This window comes from Felis catus, chromosome X (assembly GCF_018350175.1).
Source record: "Felis catus isolate Fca126 chromosome X, F.catus_Fca126_mat1.0, whole genome shotgun sequence".
Taxonomy (NCBI): Eukaryota; Metazoa; Chordata; class Mammalia; order Carnivora; family Felidae; genus Felis; species Felis catus.
In genome coordinates this window covers 71,220,569-71,244,881 of record NC_058386.1, presented here as the reverse complement: position 1 = coordinate 71,244,881, position 24,313 = coordinate 71,220,569, and the positions used below count along the sequence as shown (strand labels likewise).

The following is a 24,313-nucleotide window of genomic DNA, read 5'->3' as shown; positions in this document are numbered from 1 at the left end:
ATTTCAGCTTTTTCTTGTTTTTGATGGAGACTTCTATTGCTATATATCTCCTCTTAAAACTGCTTTTGCTGTGTCCCAAAGATTTTGGACCTGTTTTCATTTTCATTTGTCTCCATGTAGTTTTTAATTTCATTTTTGACTTCTCCGTTGACCCATTGGTTTTTTAGTATCTTGTTGTTTAGCTTTCATGTGTTTCTGGGGTTTTTTTCCAGTTTTGTCTTTTTTTTTTTTTTTTTTTTTTTCTTGTGATTGATTTTTAGCTTGATACCATTGTGGTCAGAAAAGATGCATGGTATGATCTCAGTCTTCTTGTGTATTGAAGCTTCTTTTGTGACCTAACATGATCTGCTCTGGAGAAGTTCCCAGTGCACTTGAAAAGAATGTGTATTCTGTTATTTTCTTTTAAAGTTTTTTTTGTTTTGTTTTGTTTTGAGAGAGAGAGAGATTTTCTTTTAAAGTTTTTTTTTTGTTTTGTTTTGTTTTGTTTCCTTTTGTTTTTTACTTATTTTAAGAGAGACAGAGAGAAAGAAAGCAAGCAGGCTCCGCACTATCAGCACAGAGCCTGATGTGGGGCTCAAACTCATGAACAGTGATATCATGACCTGAGCTGATATCAAGAATCAAAAGCTTAACCAACTGAGCCACCCAGGTGCCCCATGTTTTCTCTTATTTTTGGAAGGAATGTTCTTATATATGGCCATCTGGTCTAAGTGTGTCATTCAAAGGCACTCTCTTTTTTTTAATTTTTCTGCCCAAATAATGTATCCATTGATGTAAGTGGAGTGGTAAATTCTTCTGCTGTTATTTCTCTTTTTATATCCATTAATATTTGTTTTATGTATTAAGTGCCTTTATGTTGGGTGCATAGACACTTACAATTGTTATATCCTCTTGTTCAATTGATCCCTTTATTATTATATAATGCCCTTCTTTGTCTCTTGTTAGTCTTTGTATTAAAGTGTATTTACTCTGATATAATTATTCCTACCCCAGCTTTTCTTTCACTTCCATTTGCATGGTAATTTTTTTTCCATCACTTCACTTTCAGTCTGTCTGTATTTTTCTTTAGGTCTAAGGTGAATCTCTTGTAGGCAGCATATAGATGGGTCTTGTTTTTTTTTTTTTTTTTTTTTTTTTTTTTATCCGTGTCACCACCCTGTGTGTTTTGCTTGGAGCATTTAGACTATTTACATTTAAGGTAATTATTGATAGGTATGTACTCATTGCCATTTTGTTCATTGTTTTGTGATTGTTGTTTTAGTTCTTCTCTGTTCCTTTTGTTCTCATGGTCTTTGTGATTAATGTGTTTCTATAGTGTTATGTTTGGCTTTCTTTGTGTTTATTTTTGTGTCTGTTATAGGTTTTGAGTGTTGTTACCCTGGGATTCCTATATAACATCCTAAGTATATAGTAGTATATAGTAAGTTAATAGTCATTTAAGTTCAAACACATTTTAAGAAAACTTTTTTACTACAGATATTATGTATCAGCTGTCGTATTTTATATCATTTTATTCATCATTTTCTTGCATCTAATTGTGGTCATCTTATTTCCACTTAAATCACTTTAGCATTTCTTTTTTCATTTTCTTTTCTTTTCTTTTCTTTTCTTTTCTTTTCTTTTCTTTCTTTTCATTCTTTCTCTTTCTTCTTGTAATCTCTACTCCCAACTTGGGGCTCTAACTCAACTCTGAGATTATGAGTCATATACCCTACCGACTGATTCAGTCAGGTGCTTCCACTTTAATGTTTCTTGTAAGGCTGGTTGAGCCATGCTAAACTTCTTTGTCTTTTGTTTCTGGGTAACCTCTTTACCTCTCCTTTTAATTTGAATGTTAATCTTGTTAGGTAGAGTATTACTGGTTGTAGGTTTTCTTTTTTTTTCTTTTCAGCACTTTGAATATATCATACCACTCCCTTCTGGCTTGCAAAGTTTCTGCTGAAAAATCAGTTGATAGTCTTATAGGACTTCATTTGTATGTAACTTCTCTCTTGGTGCCTTTAAAATTTTTCCTTTATTTTTAACCTTTGACATTTTTCTTTTGTTTTTATTTTTTCTTGAGCAATAAGCATCTTTATTACATGACAATTACAAGATTGGAGGGAGGAAGATTTATTTGTCTTTCCAGACTTTGATTTTCTCCAGCTAGAATTCTAGCTCCTTGTCCTCTAGCAGGTAGCCATGTACTTCTGAAATCCCTGTTAGGTGAATGTTCACTTGATGTTGTCCAAGTGATCCTTAATTTATCCCATTTTAAAATGTTATTTTTTCATTTGATATTAGCTTTGCTGCTTTCTGTTATCTTCCAGATTATTGGTATATTCTTCTGTATCCACTAATCTATTATTGACATCCTGTAGTGTTTTTTTTTTCATTTATTGTATTCCTCAACTCTGATTGGCTCTTTTTTATATTTTCTTTCTCTTTGTCAAAGGTCTCACTGAGTTCTTGCACTATTTTTTTCAGCCCGGTGAACATCTTTATGATCATTACTTTAAATTCTTTTTGAGGCATATTGCTTATTTCTGTTTCATCTTGCTTTTTTTCTTAGGTTTTGTCTTGTTCTTTCTTTTGGAGCATGTTCCTTTGTCTCTGCATTATGTTTATTTTCTGTTTTTGTTTCTATGGATTAGGTGGAACAGCTGCTTCTAAACTTGAAGGAATGGTCTTGTGTATGGTCATCCTCTTTGTAGTCTGTGCATTCTTAGTTACTTTTGCTGGCTGGCTGTAGCTGTAGCTGCACGGACTTGGGGTCCTGGGTCTCTCAGTGGGATTGATGCCTGTTCTGGTAGGGCAGCTAAAGTGAAGTAGGCATAGGTCAGTGCAGACTCAGACCTCCATGCAGCAAGTGGCCTGGCAGGACAGGTTAAGCTAGAATGGGTGCAAGCCAGCATGTCCTGAGTTTCTATATGCAGAGGATGTCTTGGTAGGATAGCTGAAGCTGATGTGGGTGTTATCCAGGGTGTCCCTGGGCTCTTTCTACAGTGTGTGCCCTGGCAGTGCAACTGTAGCTGAAGCAGAGTGCAGGCTGGGAGGTCCTGGGGCTTTCCATGCAGGACTGCTAAAGCTGAAATGGGTACATTCCTAGGTATCTTGAGATTCTCTGTGGTGAAGGCACCCTGGCAGGACAGCTAAAGGTAAAGGGGGCACAGTCCAGTGCCCTGGGCTCTCCATACAAAGTGTGCTCTGGCAGAACAGCTGAAGCTGAAGTGGTTGCAAACTGTGGTGTCCCAGGACTCATTAGCTGAGTGCACCCTGACAGAACAGGTGAAGCTAAAGTCGGTACAGGCTGGTGTATTCCAGTGTGCTCAGTGCCTACCCAGGCAACTGAACCTGAGGCTGGTACAGGTGGGTATGTTCTGGGGCACTCCACACAAGGAGTACCCTGTCAGGGTGGCTGGAACTCATGTAGGCACCAGCTGGGAGTTCCAAGGTACTCCTCACTGTGGGTACCTTGGCAGTATGGCTGGATCTGAAGCAGATGTCAACCAGGAGGTTCTGGGTCACTCTATGCTTGGGTGCCTTAGCAAGCCATCTAAAGCTGACATGATGTGGGCCTGGAGTATTCCAGGGTACTTTGTATCTGTGTCACCTTGGCGTGAAGGCTGGAGCTGTAGTGAGTGCTAACCAGGGGTGTCTCAGTGTGCACAGCCCGTTGGCTGCCTTGGTGTGACAGTTGGGACTGGTGTGGACTCAGGTCCCAGGGCTTATGAGGCAGCATACTGGTTAGGGCACCTAGACCATGCATTGCTCTGTGCTTTCAAAATGGAAGGGGTGTTTAGACCATGTTCATCACCCCCTCCCACCCAGAGAGAGTTTCAACAGTTCCCTTGTCATTTCGGGGAGTTCTAGGGCTAGCTTTTTTATATGCTAGTTGGATTTTTAAAATGAGGCTTTTTTCCTGTGCCCCAGGACATCCAGGGCTAGTGTGTGCTAGGAGACCTGATGCTCACTGGGGCAGGAGGCTGACTAGGGCATGTGGGCTTCACCCCCATTCTCTTTATTAAGGTGGAGAGGAAGCACAAACCATGGCATCTTCCAGCCCCCCTGACCCAGAGAGTTCCAGAAGCTCCTTTGCCTTTTGGTGGAGTTCTGGGGCTGGCTCTTTTATATGCTAGCTACTAAACACTCCATGTTTTGTTTGTTTGTTTGATTGTTTGTTTTTCCTGTGCCCAAAGAAAGGAATCTGCTCCAGTCTTTAAGTATTCTCCCTCCCTACTACAGTTCACAGCCCCAGGGATGGGAGTAGGGTACCCTTCCTTGTGTGTCTCCTTCTCTCTTGCTGTTCTCTACCTTTTGTTGTGCAGAGGCTGTTCAGTCCTCCCTCAGTTCTTCAGGAGGAATTACTCTATAAATAGCTGTAATTTGGTGTGTTCCATAAAGGCGGTAAGTTCAGGGTCTTCCTGTGTTGCCATCTTGCACCAGAACCCTTACTAGTTTTTACTTTAAAATTAATCACCAGTGTTAGTTAGAACTCTAGAAGCCATAGAGGCATGTTCTAAAATATGAATGGATATCCCTGGAAACATATCTTGGTGAGCTAAGCTAGTGACTGTCCCTCATTTCAGAATAATTTACTATTTCAAAAGCAGATTTCTGATGCTCATATAGACCAGAAATGCCCAGCAGAGATGCTATCAAGGACACCAAAAATACCTTTTGTTAAAAATAAAAAAACTGTAGATAATTTGTTAAATGGATTTTCATTAGAGTGGAATTGATGTTATATAGGAAATATTTGAAAGCCAGTTAGAAATATGCATTAGCATGTAAACACTGGTCAGTTATACATCATTTATTAAGCACCCTCTAGTGTGCTGTAGTTGCCCCAAATACATTCTTCAGATGGCAGAAATGTATCCTTTTAAGATTGAAATTTTTACCATGTTTTTTTTTTTAAACAATTATCCTTCTAGTGTTTCATACATTTGTTTGGCATTCCGTACTGAATCTATGAAACATTTTAACCTTTTTCTTATCACTTAGGGATATTATGAGCATTATTTATTCTATTTATTTATTTATTTATTTATCTATCTATCTATCTATCTATTCACTAGGCCCTTGAGGACTATCGAGCTGTTTGGGCCTATTTTCACCTGTGCTACATGACCCTACACAGTCATGTTTTATCATTTCTTACATCTACATTTTATATCTCTTCTTTGGGCTGTTTTCACACAGCTGTCAGGATGTCCTTTCTAACAGTACTTTCCACTGCCCTCCCTTCCCCCTTCTTTATGGCTTATAATCTTTCAGAGGGCCAGAAAACAAGATAGCCAAGGTTGTTGAAATTGCATGTAATATTAATATAACCAAGTTCTGAGTAAGCGGTTGTGTTAGTCTATGAGCATTTTAACATCTACTTGAGTGCTGAAAAGCCCTTTTTGGGGCGGCAGGTATACTTCCGGATTCTAGGTTGTATGTAAAAGACTTCTAATTAAGTGATATGTTACTGTAATTGCAATATAAACAGAAGTCAAAATTGCTTAAGTTGGTATTTTAATACAGTGATAGGAAATTATTTTATCAATAAATAATGTAGGGCTTTTCTAAGCAAACTTAGGTTAGCTGAGTTATTTTATCTTTTTTAAGGTAGTGATATTACATTTTTTTAAATCTATAAAATTCCCCTCCCCTCAGCTAATTTGAATTTTTGAGATTGTTAAATATTTCAAATTTATCTATTGTATTTTCTAAAGCTCAACAAGTCATATTTTTTACGCATATACTTCACCTTTCAGAACATACATCTTTATTTTCCACTCATCTTATATTCTAAATGAATCTAATATGGAGTTTATTTTTCTTTAAAATCATTTATAAATGAGCAAAATAAAATTTCTATAGCCCTTCCATTTGAATATATCCAGTTTTACCACTCTTTATAGTACGTATTCATACCCTAGGCATTTTGAAATCTATTTTTGGTATATAATACTTTATCAGTAGCAGCTGTGTTATTTTGGGATTTGGTGCTATAGGATGTTGGATGCTTAACTGAGCCACCCAGGTGCCCCTGATGTTACAGAATGTTATTTATTTGTGATATGATTATATATTTCTGAATATATAAACTGACTTGGCCAAGTAGATACAGAGAGAATACCAGACCCACACAATCATCATCTACTATATCACCCAGCTACTGTACATTATATTTGTCACTTTTGTCACTTTTATTTTTTCTCCACTAAATTTTTATTTAAATTCTAGCTTACTTGCAGTGCAATATTGGTTTCTAGTGTAGAATTTAGTGATTTATAACTTAACATACAACACCCAGTGCTCATCACAAGTTCCCTCCTTAATCCATCACCTACTTAACCCATCTGTCCCTGAACCTTGCCTCCAGTAACCATCAATTTTTTCTTTATACTTAACAGTCTGTTGCTTGGTTTGCCTCTATTTTTTTCCCATGTTCATTTATTTTGTTTCTTAAATTCCACATGAGTGAAATTGTATGTTATTTGTCTTTCTCTGACGGATTTTGCTTAGTATATTACTCCCTAGCTCCATCCACATTGTGGCAAATGGCAAGATTTCATTGTTTTATGTGTATACATGTATACATATACATATACATATACATATACATATACATATTTCCATAATTTGGCTATCATGGATAATGCCGCTATAAATTTTGTGGTACATGTGTCCCTTCAAATTAGTGTTTTTGTATCCTTTGGGTAAATAACCTAATAGTACATTTGCTGGATCTTAGGGTAGTTCTATTTTTAACTTTTTGAGGAAACTCCACACTGGCTGCACCAGTTTGCATTCCCACCAACTGAGTAAAAGAGTTCCCTTTCTCCACAGTCTCACTAACACCTGCTGTTTCCCATGTCAGTAATTTTAGCCATTCTAACTAGTGTGAGGTGATATCTCATTTTAGTTTTGATTTGTATTTCCCTGATGATAAATGACGTTGAGCATCTTTTTTATATGTGTGTTGGCCATCTAAATGTCTTCCTTGTAAAAAATGTTTATTCATGTCTTTTGCCCATTTTTTAACTAGATTATTTGTGGTTTGGGTGTTGAGTTTGGTTAAGTTATTTATAGATTTTGGATACTAACCCTTTATCAGATATGTTATTTGTAAATATATTCTCCCATTTTTACATAGGTTGCCTTTTAGTTTTGTGGATTGTTTCCCTCACTGTGGAGAATCTCTTTTATTTTTATGAAGTCCCAACAGTTTATTTTTGCTTTTGTTTCCCTTGCCTCAGGAGACTTATAGTAAGAAGTCGCTATGGCTGATGTAAAAAAAAAAAAAAAAAAGGTAACTGCCTGTGTTCTCCTCCAGGAGTTTGATGATTTCCTGTCTCACATTTAGGTCTTTCATCCATTTTGAATTTATTTTTGTGTATGCCCTAAGAAAGTGGTCCTTTTTCATTTGTTTGCATATTGCTGTCCAGTTTTCGCAACACCATTTATTGAAGTGACTGTCTTTTTTCCATTGGATATTCTTTCCTGCTTTGTCAAAGATGAATGGAACATTTAGTTGTGGGTTCACCTCTGTTTTCTATTCTGTTCCATTGATCTATGTATCTATGTTTATGCCACTACTACACTGTCTTGATCACAACAACTTTGTAATATAATTTAAAGTCTGGAATTGTGATGCTTCCAGCTTTGCTTTGCTTTTTCAATTTTGCTTTGGCTATTCAGGATCTTTTATGGTCCAGACAAATTTTAGGATTGTTTGTTTTAGCTCTGAGTAAAATGCTGGTGATATTTTGATAGGGATTGCATTGAATGTGTAGAGTGCTTTGGGTAGTATAGCATTTTATCAATATTGATTCTTCCCAACCATAAGTATGGCATGTTTTCCCATTTCTTTGTATCCTCTTCAATTTCTTTCATCTGTGTTTTATAGTTTTCAGAATATAGATCATTTCCTTCTTTGGTTAGGTTTATTCCTAGATATGTTATGGGTTTTGGTGTAATTATAAATGGGATAAATTCCTTCATTTCTCTTTCTGCTGTTTCATTATTAGTGTATAGAAATGCAACAGATTTCTGTACATTGATTTTGTATGCTGCAACTTTACTGAATTTGTGTATCAGTTTTAGCAATTATTTGGTGAAGTATTTTGGGTTTTCTATATAGAGTATCATGTCATCTGCAAATAGTGAAAGTTTGACTTCTTCCTTACAGATTTCAATGCCTTTTATTTCTTTCTACTGTCTGATTGCTGACTGTGTTAAATAACAGTGGTGAGAGTGAACATCCCTCTCTTATCCCTGACTGTAGAGGAAAAGCTCTCAGTTTTCCCCATTGAGGATGATATTAGCTGTGGGGTTTTCCAATATGGCCTTTATGATGCTGAGGTGTGTTCCTTCTGTCCCTACTTTGTTGATGGTTTTTATCATGAATAGATGTTTGTACTTTGTCAAATGATTTTTCTGCATGCATTGAAAAGATCATATAGTTCTTTTTTTATGTTTTTTTTTTTTTATTTTTGAGAGAGAGACAGAGACAGAGTGCAAGAAGGGGATAGGCAGAGAGAGAGAGAGAGAGAGAGAGAGAGAGAGAGACATAGAATCTGAAGCAGGCTCCAGGCTATCAGCACAGAGCCCGACATGGAGCTTGAACTCACAAACTGTGAAATCATGACCTGAGCTGAAGTCAGATGCTTAACCAACTGAGCCACCTAGGCATCCCAATCATATAGTTCTTATTCTTTCTTTTATTAACGTGGTGTATCACATTGATTAATTTGCGAATATTGAACCATCCTTGCAGCCCAGGAATAAATCCCACCTGATCATGATGAGCATTTCTTTTAAAGTACTGTTGGATTTGGGGTGCCTGGGTGGCTCAGTTGGTTACATGTCCAACTTCGGCTCAGGTCATGATCTCAGGGCTCATGAGTTCGAGCCCCATGTCAGGTTTTGTGCTGACAGCTCAGAGCCTGGAGCTTGCTTCAAATTCTGTGTGTGTGTCTCTCTGTCCCTACCCCACTCATGCTCGCTCACTCTCTCTGTCTCTCTCTCTCTCTCTCTCAAAAAATAAATATTTTAAAAATTTTAAGTACTGTTGGATTTGATTTGCTAGTATTTCGTTGAGAATTTTTGCATCCATGTTCATCAGGGATTTTGGCCTATAGTTATCTTTTTCAGTGGAGTCTTTCATTTTGGAATAGGGTAATGCTGGCATCATAGAATTTGCAAGTTTTCCTTCCTTCTCTATTTTTTTTGGAATAGTTTGATTAGAGTAGGTATTAATTCTTCTTTAAATGGCTAGTAGAATTCCCCTAGAAAGTCATCTGGCTTTGGACTTCTGTTTGTTGGGAGATTTTTGATTACTGATTCAATTTCTTTGCTGGTTATGGGTCTGTTCAAGTTTTCTATTTCCTGTTTCAATTTTGGTAGTTTATATGTTTCTAAGAACTCCTCCATTTCTCCCAGATTGTCAATTTGTTGGCATATAATTTTTCACAATTTTTTCTTACAATTGTATTTCTGTAGTGTCAGTTGTGATTTTTCCTCTCATTTGTGATTTTACTTATCTTGGTCCTTTTTATTTTCTCTTTGATAAGTCTGGCTAGGGATTCATCAGTTTTCTTTTTCTTAATTTTTTAATGTGTATTTATTTTTGAGAGAGAGAGAGTGAGCATGAGTGAGGGAGGGGCAGAGAGAGAGGGGGACAACAGAATCCAAAGCAGGCTCCAGGCTCCGAGCTGTCAGCACAGAGCCCGACACAGAGCTCAAACTCACAAATAGTGAGATCATGACCTGAGCTAAAGACAGACACAACCAAATAAGCTACCCAAGCACCCTGTTTTCTTAATTTCTGTATCATTTATTTCTGCTCTAAACTTTATTATTTCCTTCCTTCTGCTGGCTTTAGGCTCATTTTGTTGTTCTTTTTGTAGCTCCTTTAGGTGTAATATTAGCTTGTGTATTTGAGACTTTTCTTCCTTGTTGAGGTAGACCTGTGTTGCTATATACTTCCCTCTGTTTACAGTTTGTTTTATCCCAAAGATTTGAACCAAAATGTTTTCATTTTTATTTGTTTCCATTTCCATGTTTGTTTGTTTGTTTTAATTTATTCTTTGATTTCCTGGTTGACCCATTCTTTATTAGCATGTTGTTTAGCCTCCATGTACTTGTGGTCTTTACAAATTTTTTCTTGGGGTCGACTTCAAGTTTCATAGCATTGCGGTTGGAAAATATGCATGGTACGATCTCAATCTTGTACTTTTTGAGGCCTGATTTGTGACCTAGTATGTGATCTATTCTGGATAATGGCCTATGTTCACTTGAAAAAAGTCTGCTGCTTTAGGATGGAATGTTTTGAATATATCTGGTAAGTCCATCTGATCCAGTGTGTCATTCAATGCCATTGTTTCCTTTTTGATTTTCTGCTTAGATGATCTGCCCATTGATATAAGTGAAGTATTACTGTCCCCTACTATTATTGTATTATTTTAAATGAGTTATTTTATGTTTGTTATTAGTTGTTTATATATTTGGGTGCTTTCATGTTGGGGGCATAAGTATTTATAGTTGTTAGATCTTCTTATTGGGTAGTCCCTTTTATTATACTAATAGCGCCCTTCTTCATCTGTTGTTAGAGTTTTTGGCTTAAAATCTAGTTTGTCTGATATAAGTATGGCTACTCTGGCTTTCTTTTGACCTCCATTTGCATGAGAAATGCTTCTCCGTCCTCTCTCTCAATCTTCAGGTGTCTTTAGGTCTAAAATGGGTCTCTTATAGGCAGCATATATATGGGTTATGGTTCTTTATCCATTTTAACACTGTGTCTTTTGATTTAAATGTTTTGTCCATTTATATTTGGAGTAATTATTTATAGATATGACTTTATTGCTATTTTATTACTTGTTGTATTCTGGAGATTTTCTCTGTTCCTTTCTGTTCTTTGTCACTTTTGGTCTTTCCTTTCCACTCAAAGAGTCCCCTTCAATATTTTTTATAGTGTTGGTTTAGTGGCCAGCACTTTAGTTCTTATTTGTCTGGTAAACTCCTTTTCTTTCCTTCTACTGTGAATCATAGTCTTGCTGGATAGAGTATTCTTGGCTCCCTATTTTTCCCGTTCAGTATGTTGAATATGTCATGCCACTCCCTTATGACCTAACAAGTTTCTGTGGAGAGTCTATTGCTAACTTTATTTGTTTCCTCTTAAGTTGGGGATTCCTTTTCCCTTTCTGCTTTTAGGATTTCTTCATCCCCATATTTTGAAAATTTAACTACAATATGTGTTTGTGTTCACCTGCTTTTTTTGATTTTAGTGGGAGTTCTCTGTGTCTGTTGGATTTGTATCTCTGTTTCCTTCCCAGATTAGGGAAATTTTTAGCATTATTTCCTCAAATAAACCTTCTGCCCCCTTTTCTCTCTCTTCTTTTTCTTGGACTCCTATGATACAAATGTTATTACATTTGATGGAGTCACTGAGTTCCCTTAGTCTATTCTCATGATCCATAATTCCTCTTTCTTTCTTTTTTTCAGCTTCATTATTTTCCATTATTCTATCATGTAGTTGCCTCTTCTGTCCTTGTTGTCATTACATCCAATCTGTTTGAGTATCAGATACTGCATTTTTCACTTCTTACTGATTTTTAACTCTTTAATCTCTGTGGTAATGACCTCCCTGAAGTTTCCATTCTTTTCTCAAGCCTGGAAAATATCCTTATGATTATTGCTTTAAAAGTCTTCATCAGGTATTTTACTCATATCTGTTTCAATTATAACCCTGACTATGACCTTTTCATGTTATTTTTGGTGGGGATGAATTCCTCTGTCTTAGCATTTTGTCTCTGTCCTCTGTGTGTTAGAAAACCCTATTATGTTTCCTGCATCTGAGAGTAATGGCTTCATGAAGAAGAGGTCATATAGTGTCCAAGGCCTGGCCCTTCAAGGAGTGTCTCTGGTGTGTGCTGCATTCACTCTGATGCTGTGTTTCAACTGCTATACCTTTCAAGTCAGTCATCTGCAGAGGCTCTCCATGCTTGCAGTGGGGAATGTTTGGACTTTGGCCATAGTGTATCGAGTTTTAACGAGTGTGATCTGGTTTTCTTCTTAAATGACACCTGATGCTACTTCCACCAGAACTGAAGCCTTGCTGAACTCTCTGGTCAGTAGACGTGGTATGTGTAGGGATATCTGCTGGTTTTCTGGGCATGGGACCCATTGCACTGGGACTTAGACACACTCTCCCAGGAAAACTAGTACCAGCAGAACACAGGGGGAGGGGTGGGACTTGTAAGCAGATTAGGCAGCCAGGGTTAGAGCTGTGCTGTTTACTGCAAGTGTTTCTGTGCTTATGCTGAGGGACAGGGAAGGGAAATGAAACCAGCCAGCTCCTTTGTGCCCAGAGAGGGTTCTCTGTGCTCCTGCTCTCGGGGAAGCACTCCCAGAAAAGCAAATAATTTCCTCCTGTGTGTCCATGTCATTTTTCAGAGTGCCATTTTCATGCTGTCTCTCTCTGGGTCACTTGCCTGGCTGGAGCAGTGCAGTGCACATTAAGCTCTTTCCCAGCCAAGTCTACTGACTTTTAAAACCCCAGACTTTAGGGAAGTGCTGTGGCAGGGGCCAGTGCTGGTCTTCTGACGCAGTGTCTTGCCATGCTAGGAGGGATGCAGGTTTGACTGAGAAATGCAGTCACTCTGTGCTAGAGCTCAGGTGAGTGGCATTTGGAGCAAGCAGGCTAAACGGAGACTATCTGAGTTAGCCATTCTCAGCAGGTGTCTCTGTGCCTATGATGAAGGGGAGGGGAGGGAAATGGCATCCACTGGCCTTTTTGTTCCCAGAGAGGTGTCTCTGTGAATGTTACCTCTCACAGATATACTCCCAAAATAAGCAAACAGTGTCTCCCCCATGTGCCGTAGGTGATCCTCAGCTGGCACTGTCTACCCTGGGGTTGTTTGCCTGCCTTTTCTCCAGGAGTAGGGCAATGCCTTCAGGGCTCTATCCCAGCCAAGCCTGCTAACCTCTAAAACTCCAGTCTTTGAGCTCTGCTGTTTGCAAAACCTCATGAAAATCAGCCCCTTTTGTTTTCCCAGCCAGTGGCCTTGGAGCAGTATTCTCCTTGTGAGTTTCTGTGTCCACTCCTCTCTCTCTCCCTTTTTTTTTCACAACTGAGTCTCCCCTCCACAGCACCAGCCATCCATTTGTCTGCACTTCCTACCTTCCTAGATGTGGTCTCTTCTCTCCCTCTAGTAGTGCAGTTCTGTCAATCACGTCAATTTCTTGTATATCCAGAATATTTTGATAGTTATCTAGTTGTGTTCTAGGTCACTTTGTTAGTTTCAAATGTGCTTGTTATTATTGTCATGCAAACTGAATAGAAATCCCAGTTGTTTTGTGTTTCAGAACGAAAACCAAAGCTTACTAAAGGGCAGCAGCTTATTATAAGAGACATCATTGTTCTGATTTCAGTTTTAGAGAACTGAAAGCATGGTGTCATTTAAAAAAATAAATGGAAGTAAATTTTTTTTAAAAAATTTCCTAGGACAATAAGGTTCTAAGTATTTTTTAAATATCTTCTGGATTGAGTAATTAATATTATTTGTGTAAAATTAAACTATCATACATATATTACAATTTTGATAAGGAATTATTAAACACAAAATAAATTTATTGAAATGCATTGCTTAATAAAAGTGGAAGGAAGCAGGGTTGAGCAACTGAATGTTGAGTTCCTTAGAATTATTGTAACTTGTGAAAAGGTCTCTTGTATTTTTGTACACACTCTAGTTAGAAGACTGCTACTTTAAGTGATTGTGCCTTCTACAGGAAATTATTACAATTACCCACCATCATTTAGGGACTAAGAGTGGGCACTCTAGAGGCATACCACATGGGCTTGAATTCCATCTCTGAGTCCCAGCTGTTTCTTTTACTAATGACATGACTTTAGGAAATCTGCTTAACTTCACTATTCCTGTTTTCTCACCTGTAAAATGAGGATAACAGTTGGCTGTTGCACAGGTAAAATGAAATAATATTTCTAACATGCATAGAATAGTGTCTGACTTATGCAGTTTAGCTGTATAGTCAATTCTAGATAATCTTGACTTCTATTGAGAATATTATAGATATGTCTAAAAGCATTTATCAGGCATATTTAAATAATTGGAGGATTATCTATTGATACTTTCCTTTTGTCTATCCTGGTTGATCAGATAATTTCCTCCATTTTATGTAATAAACTAGTAAAAATTTTCCCGATGCATGTATATGTCTACATACATTTTTATGCACATATATGTCTATTTAAGCCTATGAATACTTAGTCTGCCTATGACAGGGAAGCAAATTATCTTTTGCCACAAGTATTTGTTGAATACCCGTGTAAGTGAAAGCTAAATTTGACAGATACAGAAAAGAAAAGCTGGCTCTCAAACTTGTCCTTGCAAAGGACTTATGAAAGTTATGAAGATTAATAAACCATTTTTGAAAATAATCTGTATTTTAAAAAACACAACCAACAATCTCTCAGATTTGAAAAGGCACAGTAAATTCAGAGTAACCTATACAAGGAAGTAATGTAGATAACAAAAAGTAGGAAGTTGTAGGGAGAAAGAAATCATTGTTTATACCTTAAATTTGTAGCTCAGTTAATAATTAGCATCTAATCAGAATCAATTTCAGATATTATAACCCAGGTCATAATGTCTTTAGTATTTCTAAGAATTGCTATAAAACTCATTAAGTGCAAGATGATAATCTGACTTGACTATTAGAAATTTTTGCTAGCACTTCCTGAACTCTGATAATTGTTAGGAAATGTAAGGATGTAATTATTCCAGTATATATTTCCTTTAGATATCCTGTTTAACAGAACCAGTAGTTTACCATTAAGATATTCAAATATATTTTTTGTTTATATTTATGTTCATCTGCTTTCTCCCTAGTACACATTTATTGAATAGGAAAGAACTGGAAAATTGAGAACTTTGGCCTGGATATTGGTATTTTATGAGACAGGACAGTTTCTCTTGAGTTTTATCATGGATTTCTACCTTTGTAGTTCTACACCCCATTTAATTCAGTAATTACGTAGGGAGTTTAAATTCCCTTCCCACCAAAGTTATATGGCATTTGAAAAATTTTAGTTAATTAGGAATAATTTTGTTGTAAAGATTATTATACCTTTTGATATTATTAGTACCATACATCCTGGAATACCCCAGAATTAATGGGAACCATTGTTACAGTCATGTAAAAACATTACCTACATAAAACAGAAACCTTAGAATATCACTTTTTTTGGTGGACCTAAAAAAAAAAAAAAAACATTGGATTTTACCTCACATGGTTATTAAGAGTCCTCAATTTATGCTTAGATATATTTTTTAATAGTTGAATGTGGAATGAATTTTAATCATGAGAACCCACTTTTGATGTTGACTTCAATGATGAGCTTTGAACTGTCTTCCTGGGGTTTAAAAAAAAAAGTCTACTAGTCTAAACTTTCAGAAAAGAAGTGGGTGTATTTGTCTATGGTGTTTTAGGGGAAAAAATTTCTTAGTACTTATACCATTATCTAATATAGTCTTCCTGCTATTCTATCCTGTCCCAAGCTCTTTCCTTGACCATAAGAATTTCTTCCATTTAGGGATCCCCTTAGTCCTTTCTTTCAGTATACAGAACTTTTTATCCCTCCTTTATGTTTGTTGTTGGCCTTTAGCGATTCTAAATGTATTAGGCTACAGTGCTTTACTTCTATGAAGGGCCTTTTTTGTGCATGATATTCTCTAATGCAAACTTTCTCTGAGGCCCAGGCCCCATGAATCTGTAAATGCAAAAGTAAAGTGATTTGGAATTTCTGAAAATACTATATACTGCTTTAACTTGTGCCATTTTATGGACTTTCAGCTATATGTATCACTCTAAGTCAATAGTGTTCCCCCAAAAGGTTTCTTAGAGAACCCTATAATGAATAGATGATATGTGAACTTATCAGTAAAGTTTGTATAAATGAATTTTTCTGTCGAAAAATATGAACTGTGTTCTGTAAGTAAATAAATACTCCATTTTCAGTCTTATTTACATAGTTATTTTGCTTAGCAATCCTTTATCCAGCTTCTTTGGGAATGTTATAAGGATAAGTTAAGCTCTTTCTATGAATAAATGGTTTCCTAGGCTTTTCTACTCTGCTAGTTTTACAAACTGGACCATCAACTGTTACTTCTTCTTGGGTCTTAGTGTGCTCTTAGTTATTAGTTACCACATTATTAGGTATTAACACATATAGCATATTGTTATGTTACATATTTCCCATCACTAGATTATAAACTCCTTAAAGGCAGGAGGCATGACTTGCTCAGCTCTCCATTTCCTGTGGCACCAGCTTAGTGCTTTGAAAATGAGTATTACACAGTGAAATGTGTGTAGGCAGGAACTCAAAATATTATTTTTTTTTTAAAAACAGATTTGGTTCATTTGACTTGTACATCTTCTAAAACAGCAAGAGAAGATTTAGAACCAGTTGTGCAGAAATTGTTTACTCCATATACCGAAACGGAGATAGGTAAGAGTAATAATCAACGATTTATGATAGAAAGGTAACGTAACCACTTTACCCTCTTAGATATCTCATGAAGGTTTCTGCAACCTGGACTGAAATATGATGTATTCAGCAACAGTCCTTACATATTGTAGTAGCATGAACAAACATTCTCTCCCTAAAACTGGGAAAATATTCCACTCTATAATGGTAAAGGAAAAATACACGTTTCACACACAACATGTATAATTATGTGCAAAAATACACATTTATATGTGTACATACTCACATGCATAGAAAAAAAGACTGCCTGTAAATCTCTCAGTTTCGACGGAATTATGGACAACTTTTATTTTTTTCCTTTTAATTTTCTTAATTTTATAGATATTACACCTAAGAGTATATATTCCTTTATCAGAAAAAGTTATCATTTTTAAAAAGCTAATATAATATTAAAATATTAATTGACAAATGTAGAAATCCTTCCTAATAATTGTCTTTTAATGTGTAGCTTGCTACTGATGCGATAAATATTTAACTCTCAAAATATATATGCCACTATGCTATTTATTCATGGTGGAAAATGTTTTTCAACCACAAATTTTTTAACTTTTCTCCTCATAGGGTAGCTCTTATAGCTATGAATGGAGCAAATTTTGCTGTATTTTGTATGTAAATGATCAAAAAGTAGTCTGATGGATATTATTCATTTATATGAAGTGAGGGTGATTTTTATTATATAGGATTTGCATGTCTACTTGAATCATGACCAGTTTCCTTGCTGAGTCATATATCTTTATTTCCTTTGGATTTTATGTTTGTTCAGGCAACCATTTATTTACTCCCACCTGTTGTATTTTCTTTACGTTCATCTATGTGTCTTACTTGTTTTCTTAATGCAGAGATAGTACATAGAGGGGCATTTATATTTACATCAGTAAACTCCATTTTCAGGAACTAATATCAGTATAATTAATTTCTTTTTTAGCTGCCTGAATAAAATCCTGAAATCTGAAACTTTATTTCACTTTAGTTTGGAATTTAGTTTGTTTCATATTTACATTTTATATACTGGAAAGTCTCATAAATGTTTTCATTATTGTTAAAAATTTGATTGCAAACTTATGATACATGATGATATTTCTAAACCTAATATGGAATCATGGACTAATCCTTGGCTTTAATTACTTTGCTTATTAAAAACTCTGAATTTCTTCCCTCTTTCTGAAATTTTTCATAATTTTTTGTTTTAATTTCATTGTGTGGTAGTCTCAAATAATACACTAAATTTGAATCTTGTATCATTGCTTCTCACTTTTTAAAATGCATTTAATTTTCTTTTAAAAACAACAAGCTGGGCAAATTACACATTCATTACTTAGCACTCTCTAGCCATTTTAGATTTTTAAACATTAATCTTAATGGTTAAAGTGATCCCATTTTGAAATGATGTATTGTTTAGAACCTGACTGAAATTCTTTAGAAAGAACTATATGCTCAGAGGAGTCCTCAGGTGCACTGAGGCACTGAAAAGCTAGTTTTCACTGACACATAGCCCTTTTTATCATCAGGATGAGGTAGTGGTCATATTTTAATTAAAATGTCAGAACAAATACTGTTGGAGTTATTGAAAATGAATCACCAGATAAAGTGAGCACTGGGCCATGGCAGGTCAAAGAGGCAAAGTCACCTGGAGAAGAGAACTCAATTCATTTTCCTGCCTAAATGAGAAGAAACTTTATGAGCAATATCAACTTTTAGTACATTAAAAGCACGTTCTTCTTTACAGCAAAAGCACCTATTTTCACAGATTAATGACCATTATTATTAAGTTTTAATTACTTGATGGTGATATGAAGCTTTATACTTTGGAGCATTGTAATTATTTTGTTTTAAAATGTGTGCCAAAGGAATAATATTACTTGAGCTAATTTTTTCTTTTTATTTGAGTTCTACTTTCTATTTAGTGCTATACTTCATAAATCTTTCTGAAAGTCAGCCTAGTTACCCTGCAAGGAAGTTTATTTATTGTAAAAGATAATGTTCTCTTCTCAGATATAGAACTTCTTTGCTGGTGTATCTGAAAAATTCCAGTAGGGTTGTGAATGGTATTCCCTCTTTCCTTCTCTTACTTTTTACATTTAAGATATCACCTGGAGCTCTTGACATATGTTCTGTCTTAAGAAACAGTTGTACCAATACTTCCAAGAGCCCTAACCTCCCAGGCTCCTTTAATAACATTAAAGATCTCAGGGCACCTGGGTGGCTCAGTCAGTTAAGCATCTCATTTCGGCTCAGGCCATGATTTACCAGTTCATGAGTTCAAGCCCCACATAGGGCTCTGTGCTGACAGCTCAGAGCCTGGAGCCTGCTTCGATTCTGTGTCTCCCCCTCTTTGCCCCCCCCCCACTTGCACTCTGTCTCTCAAAAATAAATAAACATTAAAAAAATTAAAAAGAGAACATCAAAGATCTCTAAACCCTTCCCTCCTTCCAAGTCCAAAGAAATTTCAGATGTTTTATGCTTAATGAACCTGATTGTACACGTGAGGAAATTAGGTGATCACTCACCATTCATACCCATCTGGATTAATTCTTCCAGACTCCAGAATATTCTTCAAAGCACTGAGTGAGCAGTAGTATAACTATCCTAAATGTTTTCTTATTTTACTCAGGAAATTGAGATTTCTTCATGAATTGAAGCAAGAATTTCATTAGTACTATATCTTGAAATGTGTACAATGTAGTATCATTGCTGCCCCATGTTCTTTCTGTTTTTCATTTGATTGTATATGGCATGTGGAATTATCTCATCCCATCTCATTCATTTCCTACCTCAAAAAAGTAAAATTCCCCTCACAGTGTTATTTTGAGGCCCATGGCTGATAAAGATATTAAGTAATTGTTGGACTCAGAAATCAAATACCTTGTCTTAATTCCTTTTTGTATTTGTTGTGTCCAGACCAGATCACAGCTGTAACAGTCTCCCAGTCTTTTGGCCTTATGCTAGTCTGCTATGTTACTAAAATAGTCTCTTCCTAAATATGGCATGTACCTATAGGTCATGTATTGCCTTTATTTGGTATGCCATTGTTGATTTTTTTTTCTGTCTACTTTGTTCTGTACTTAACCCAGTTTAATTTGCCCAAGGTCTTATTCTAAATTACCTACTACATGTTTAGTCCTTTACACTATCTAATTGATGAAATGAGATATTACAGAAAACCAGTTCTACTCCTGGTTAGGTGATATATTCTCAGGCAAACCTCAGCAGCTTTACTATTTATTTTTGACAACTGTGTACTTCACAGCTGCATGTTATTTTTCCAGCTATCTCTCTGCCTTCTAGCTGACCTCAAAGAAAGATGAAGCAATTATATGTCTTTTTGAGGGTTTTAAGGTCAAAGCCTGATAACTCCCTTCTATCTAGAGCATTTATCTTCAGCCTATGTCAACTTTTCATCTTCTTCATGGTTCCTTCTCAGTGCTTCAATCCCTGTGAATTTTTTTTCTATAATCTATTGGAGTATTCATTTTTCCCAGCTTCTATTGGGTGAAAGCCCTCCTTTGAGCTGGAACTTTCACAGAATACAAGATAAATTCTCTTTATGCTTAGAAATGGACTAGGCAATATTAAAGGAATTCCAGACTTTAGCCCACTTTTCTGCAATGCTCATGGAGTCTGGTGTCACAGATCACGGGCAGTACGTTTAATTATCTTCCTGTAAGATTTAGTGAAACTAAACTTAACCAATAAATTTATTAAGAGCCATATGGTTTTAGCTGTGAAATATGAATTCCTTATATTCCTTTATTTTGTCAGTAAATAGGTTTCACCACCTATCATATGTTTACATGAAGTTAGCGATACCTTTGACTCATAGATCTTAGCATTAGGAAGGGGCATTGTAAAGGATCACTTCTTCCATTCAAAGTTTCTTCATCCTATCACACTAATAATAATGGATTATTCAAAATGAACTAGAAAAATAACATAGTATTTTTTAAATTTTTTTAACATTTATTCATTTTTGAGAGAGAGACACAGTGTGAGTGGGGGAGGGGCAGAGAGAGGGAGGCACAGAATCCGAAGCAGGCTCCAGGCTCTGAGCTGTCAGCACAGAGCCTGACATGGGGCGTGAACCCACAAACCATGAGATCATGACCTGAGCTGAAGTCAGATGCTCAACTGACTGAGCCACTCAGGCACCCCTTATAACTGGTATTTTTGTAGTAGAGGTATTTTAATTTTTTTTACATTTATCTATTTATTTTTGAGAGACAGAGATAGCACAAACAGGGGATGGGCAGAGAGAGAAGGAGACACAGTATCTGAAGCAGGCTCCAGGCTCCAAGCTGTCAGCACAGAGCCCACTGCAGGGCTTGAACTCACAAACTGAGATCATGACCTGAGCCGAAGTCGGCCGCTCAACCAACTGAGCCACCCAGGCGCCCCTGTAGTAGAGATATTTTAAATTAAATATAACAAAATCCTGTTTATCCTGAATTGGGGAATTGGATATTCTTGTTAACTGAATACTACAATTAGCTGTGAATTTCTCTACATTGATTTCCAGTTTAACAATAAGAGGTAATTAACTAGTTATACCTTTAATATTTTCTTTATGATTCACAAGGTGCCCCATGGTCTTGGGTAATCTTTATATACACCTAAGGTTGAACCTTTTAATAAGCACATCGTATTTTGATTATACCTGAAAGCAGGATTAAAATCAATTTAACAATTGTTCATTGAGTGTCTGTTATGTGCTAGGCTCTGTATTAGGGAATATAAAAAATCAGAAGCCTAAGGACTAAGTCTACTTTACCTGTGTATTTCTAGCTGCTAGCCTAATGCCTAACACACATAATAGATGCTTGCTGTTAAATGAGAGAATGTGTGCTAAAAACAACTTGAAGTCTCACATCTTTATCTTTGTTCCAATTTAATATATATGCTGCTGAAGCAAGCACTCGCAACCTTATTTTTATTTTTTGCCAGTTGCCATTGCTTTTATAATCCAGTAGGACAAAGCATCAGTGTTTTAGGATATCAATGTTTTAATCCCATATACACTATTTTTTAATAGTGGCTTTATTAAGATATAATTATGAATTTATTGAGATATAATCTTCATACTATACAGTTCACACACGTAAAGTGTAAAATTCAATGGTGTTTAATATGTTCATCATCAAATTGTTCACACATCACCACAATTTCAGAATATTTCCATCACCTAAAATAGAACCTCACACCCATTAGCAGTAATCCCTCACTTATTCGAATTCCCCCAGCCCTAAGTAACCACTAATCTACTTTCTGTCTTTATAGACTTGTCTCTTCTGGATATCTCATAATCCTGTATATATCATTGATTTACTGTATATAATTTTCAAGTTGGTTTGTTTATGAGAAACATAAAAAAATATGTTATCTTCTTCATTGACATAATTTAAGGATGAATGTGATCAGAAGCACTATGATACTGCTGAGAAGAAATAATAGAAATTGAAGAGAATACAGTTGGTGTTATATCTAAGTAACATACTAGTAATCTTATTTGAGGTTGAAAAGCCATCATTGCTTGAAATATACACATGTATTAGAGTATGTGGATACAGATTTACTATTTTTTTTACATACAGAGCTCTGATTTACTACACTATACAGTCATGGCTTTGTTAGTAATTGGCTACACTGTATTAAATGACAGGCTTATTGTGCTTTAGATGTGACTAAAATTTATGTCTACATTTAGAAAATGAAGAAGATGAGAAACCAAGACTTTTGTGGGCTCTTTACTTCAATATGAGAGATTCTTCAGATGTCAGCAGGAACTCTTATAATGATTTACCATCCAACATTTATGTCTGCTCTGGCCCAGACTGTGGTTTAGGAAATGATAATGCGGTCAAACAGGTAAGGCTGTTGGTGTTTCTCAGTTTTGTGTTAAAAACTTGGTGTGGTAGGGACAGTAAGTTGTTTTTTTCCTCTGGGATGTGGGAAAAAAGACTATAAAAGCATCTCTGTCATTTAATACTACCTCTGTAATTTGCCCCTAAACTTTTTCCTATGAATGACAAAGTTTCTTTAAATATACTTGAAATATAGTATCCAATATTTTCACATTCTTGACTACAATAATGAATTGCAAGAAAGAATTTAGGAGTTCCATTGTGGGAATATGGATGGAAGATGTTAGAAATACAGATTCTGAAAAATGAATTTATAATGCCAGTTTTCCAAAGAAACTTTGCTTCTAATTTAAACTGTTGGCCTCTTATTATTTTGAAATACATGAACCGTTTTTCTTTATTAACTTCTGAGTCATTTCAAAAGGAGTATAACTAAGTCAGTAAGTAATTGCATACAAAATGTAATTTTTAAATGGTCTTAACCCATTTTTTTTAATTTTGGAAAAGATCATGTAACTTAGTTTCTCACAGTTAACATGATTCCTTTAATGTTTTGACACAAGCTGGTGTTCCAAAAGCTACTGTCATAGCTGCTGAGGAATATGCTAAATCAAGGTGGAATTTTGTGACAGCACTTCTGGGCAAGGCTATGAACTGGTATAGCGCAGGCTGAGAAAAGAAAAATGAACTATGATTCCATTCAGATGAAGATCTATGTGCATATAGATCTTTGCGCATATATATATATATATATATATATATATATATATACATTTTATATATAAATGTAATTCTCTGCACTTGACAGGAAAAGAACAGAAAATATATTTTTTGAGGCACAAGTCTAAACTTTTCACAGATATAGTTGGCATATCTATTGAATCAATAAATGGATAATTTAACATTGTTTTAAGACCACAGATAGAAGTTTCAATCCTACTAGTGGCAGGGATCTCGTAGGAGCAAATGGCTTCATTGTCCCTTTAATTTTTAGTCACAATGGCAAGGCCATGACCCCATGCATCTGTAGTTTTTGCCACATTCTTTGTTTCTCATCTTCAGAGTCAAATGGTGATCCTGGATATTCCTATTCAGCCAGTGATATCAAAAGTGGGAAGTTCTCTATCATTCATTCTATTAGTTTAATAGGAATCCAAGATGGTTCCAGTTCTGCATTTATGGCCTAAAATGACCAAGGCATTTTTGCTTTGATGTTCCAATTTTTTCTGAGCAGAAATTGCCAACATGTTTTCAGCCAGATAGCTTAGGTCATTTTTATTACTGAGTGAACTTTAATGTTTTTTTAGCCAAAATGGAAGGCATTTTACATAAGGGCTTATTATACCAGTGCTAATGTGATCTGAACTATCAGCTAAAAGATTATAATTAAAGAATAATTTTGTTATGAAGTAACTTGCTTCCTCAGAAGATACACTTCAATGTTATAATAAAAAACAATAATAATGCTACTTCTGGTACTAATTATATGCTATTAAATATGAATAGTTTTAATTGTTATATAGCTTTAACCTCACATCACTTTGGGGAGAAATAATACCTACTTTAAAGGGCATCAGTAATAATATTTATAAATAGCTAGTGTGTTCAGATAAACTTTTCTAATTCCAGTATTTCATCATATGTTTAACCACTCACTAATTGATTACTTTTGTTTTCTAAATTATCTATAAAAGCTCTTAGAATATCACCTAAGGCTTTAGGCTATATAGCAAACATAAGCACCGGCAGATTCCCTTTTTTACAAGTAAAATGCTTTATTTTACCTGTTAGCAAGTTTGCATCTGCTTTTCTTATTTGTAAATGTATAGATGTTGAATAGCATAGTCTTATCTCCCTTGTGTTCATATGGAACTATTTATGATTTGGAAACATACTAAAAATATAAAGTGATCTC

At 35.6% G+C, this 24,313-nt stretch overlaps 1 protein-coding gene across 3 annotated transcripts in view; it reads left to right on the top strand.

Annotated features, from left to right (window-relative positions):
* CHM (CHM Rab escort protein) overlaps positions 1-24,313 on the top strand; it is a 265,730-nt gene that overhangs the window by 218,840 nt on the left and 22,577 nt on the right. For all 3 annotated transcript variants that reach the window (XM_045051291.1, XM_004000686.5, XM_019824049.2), the window contains 2 exons: positions 16,406-16,504; positions 22,242-22,402. In XM_045051291.1, coding sequence (XP_044907226.1) covers positions 16,406-16,504; positions 22,242-22,402 — 260 coding nt within the window. The remainder of the gene's footprint in view (positions 1-16,405; positions 16,505-22,241; positions 22,403-24,313) is intronic.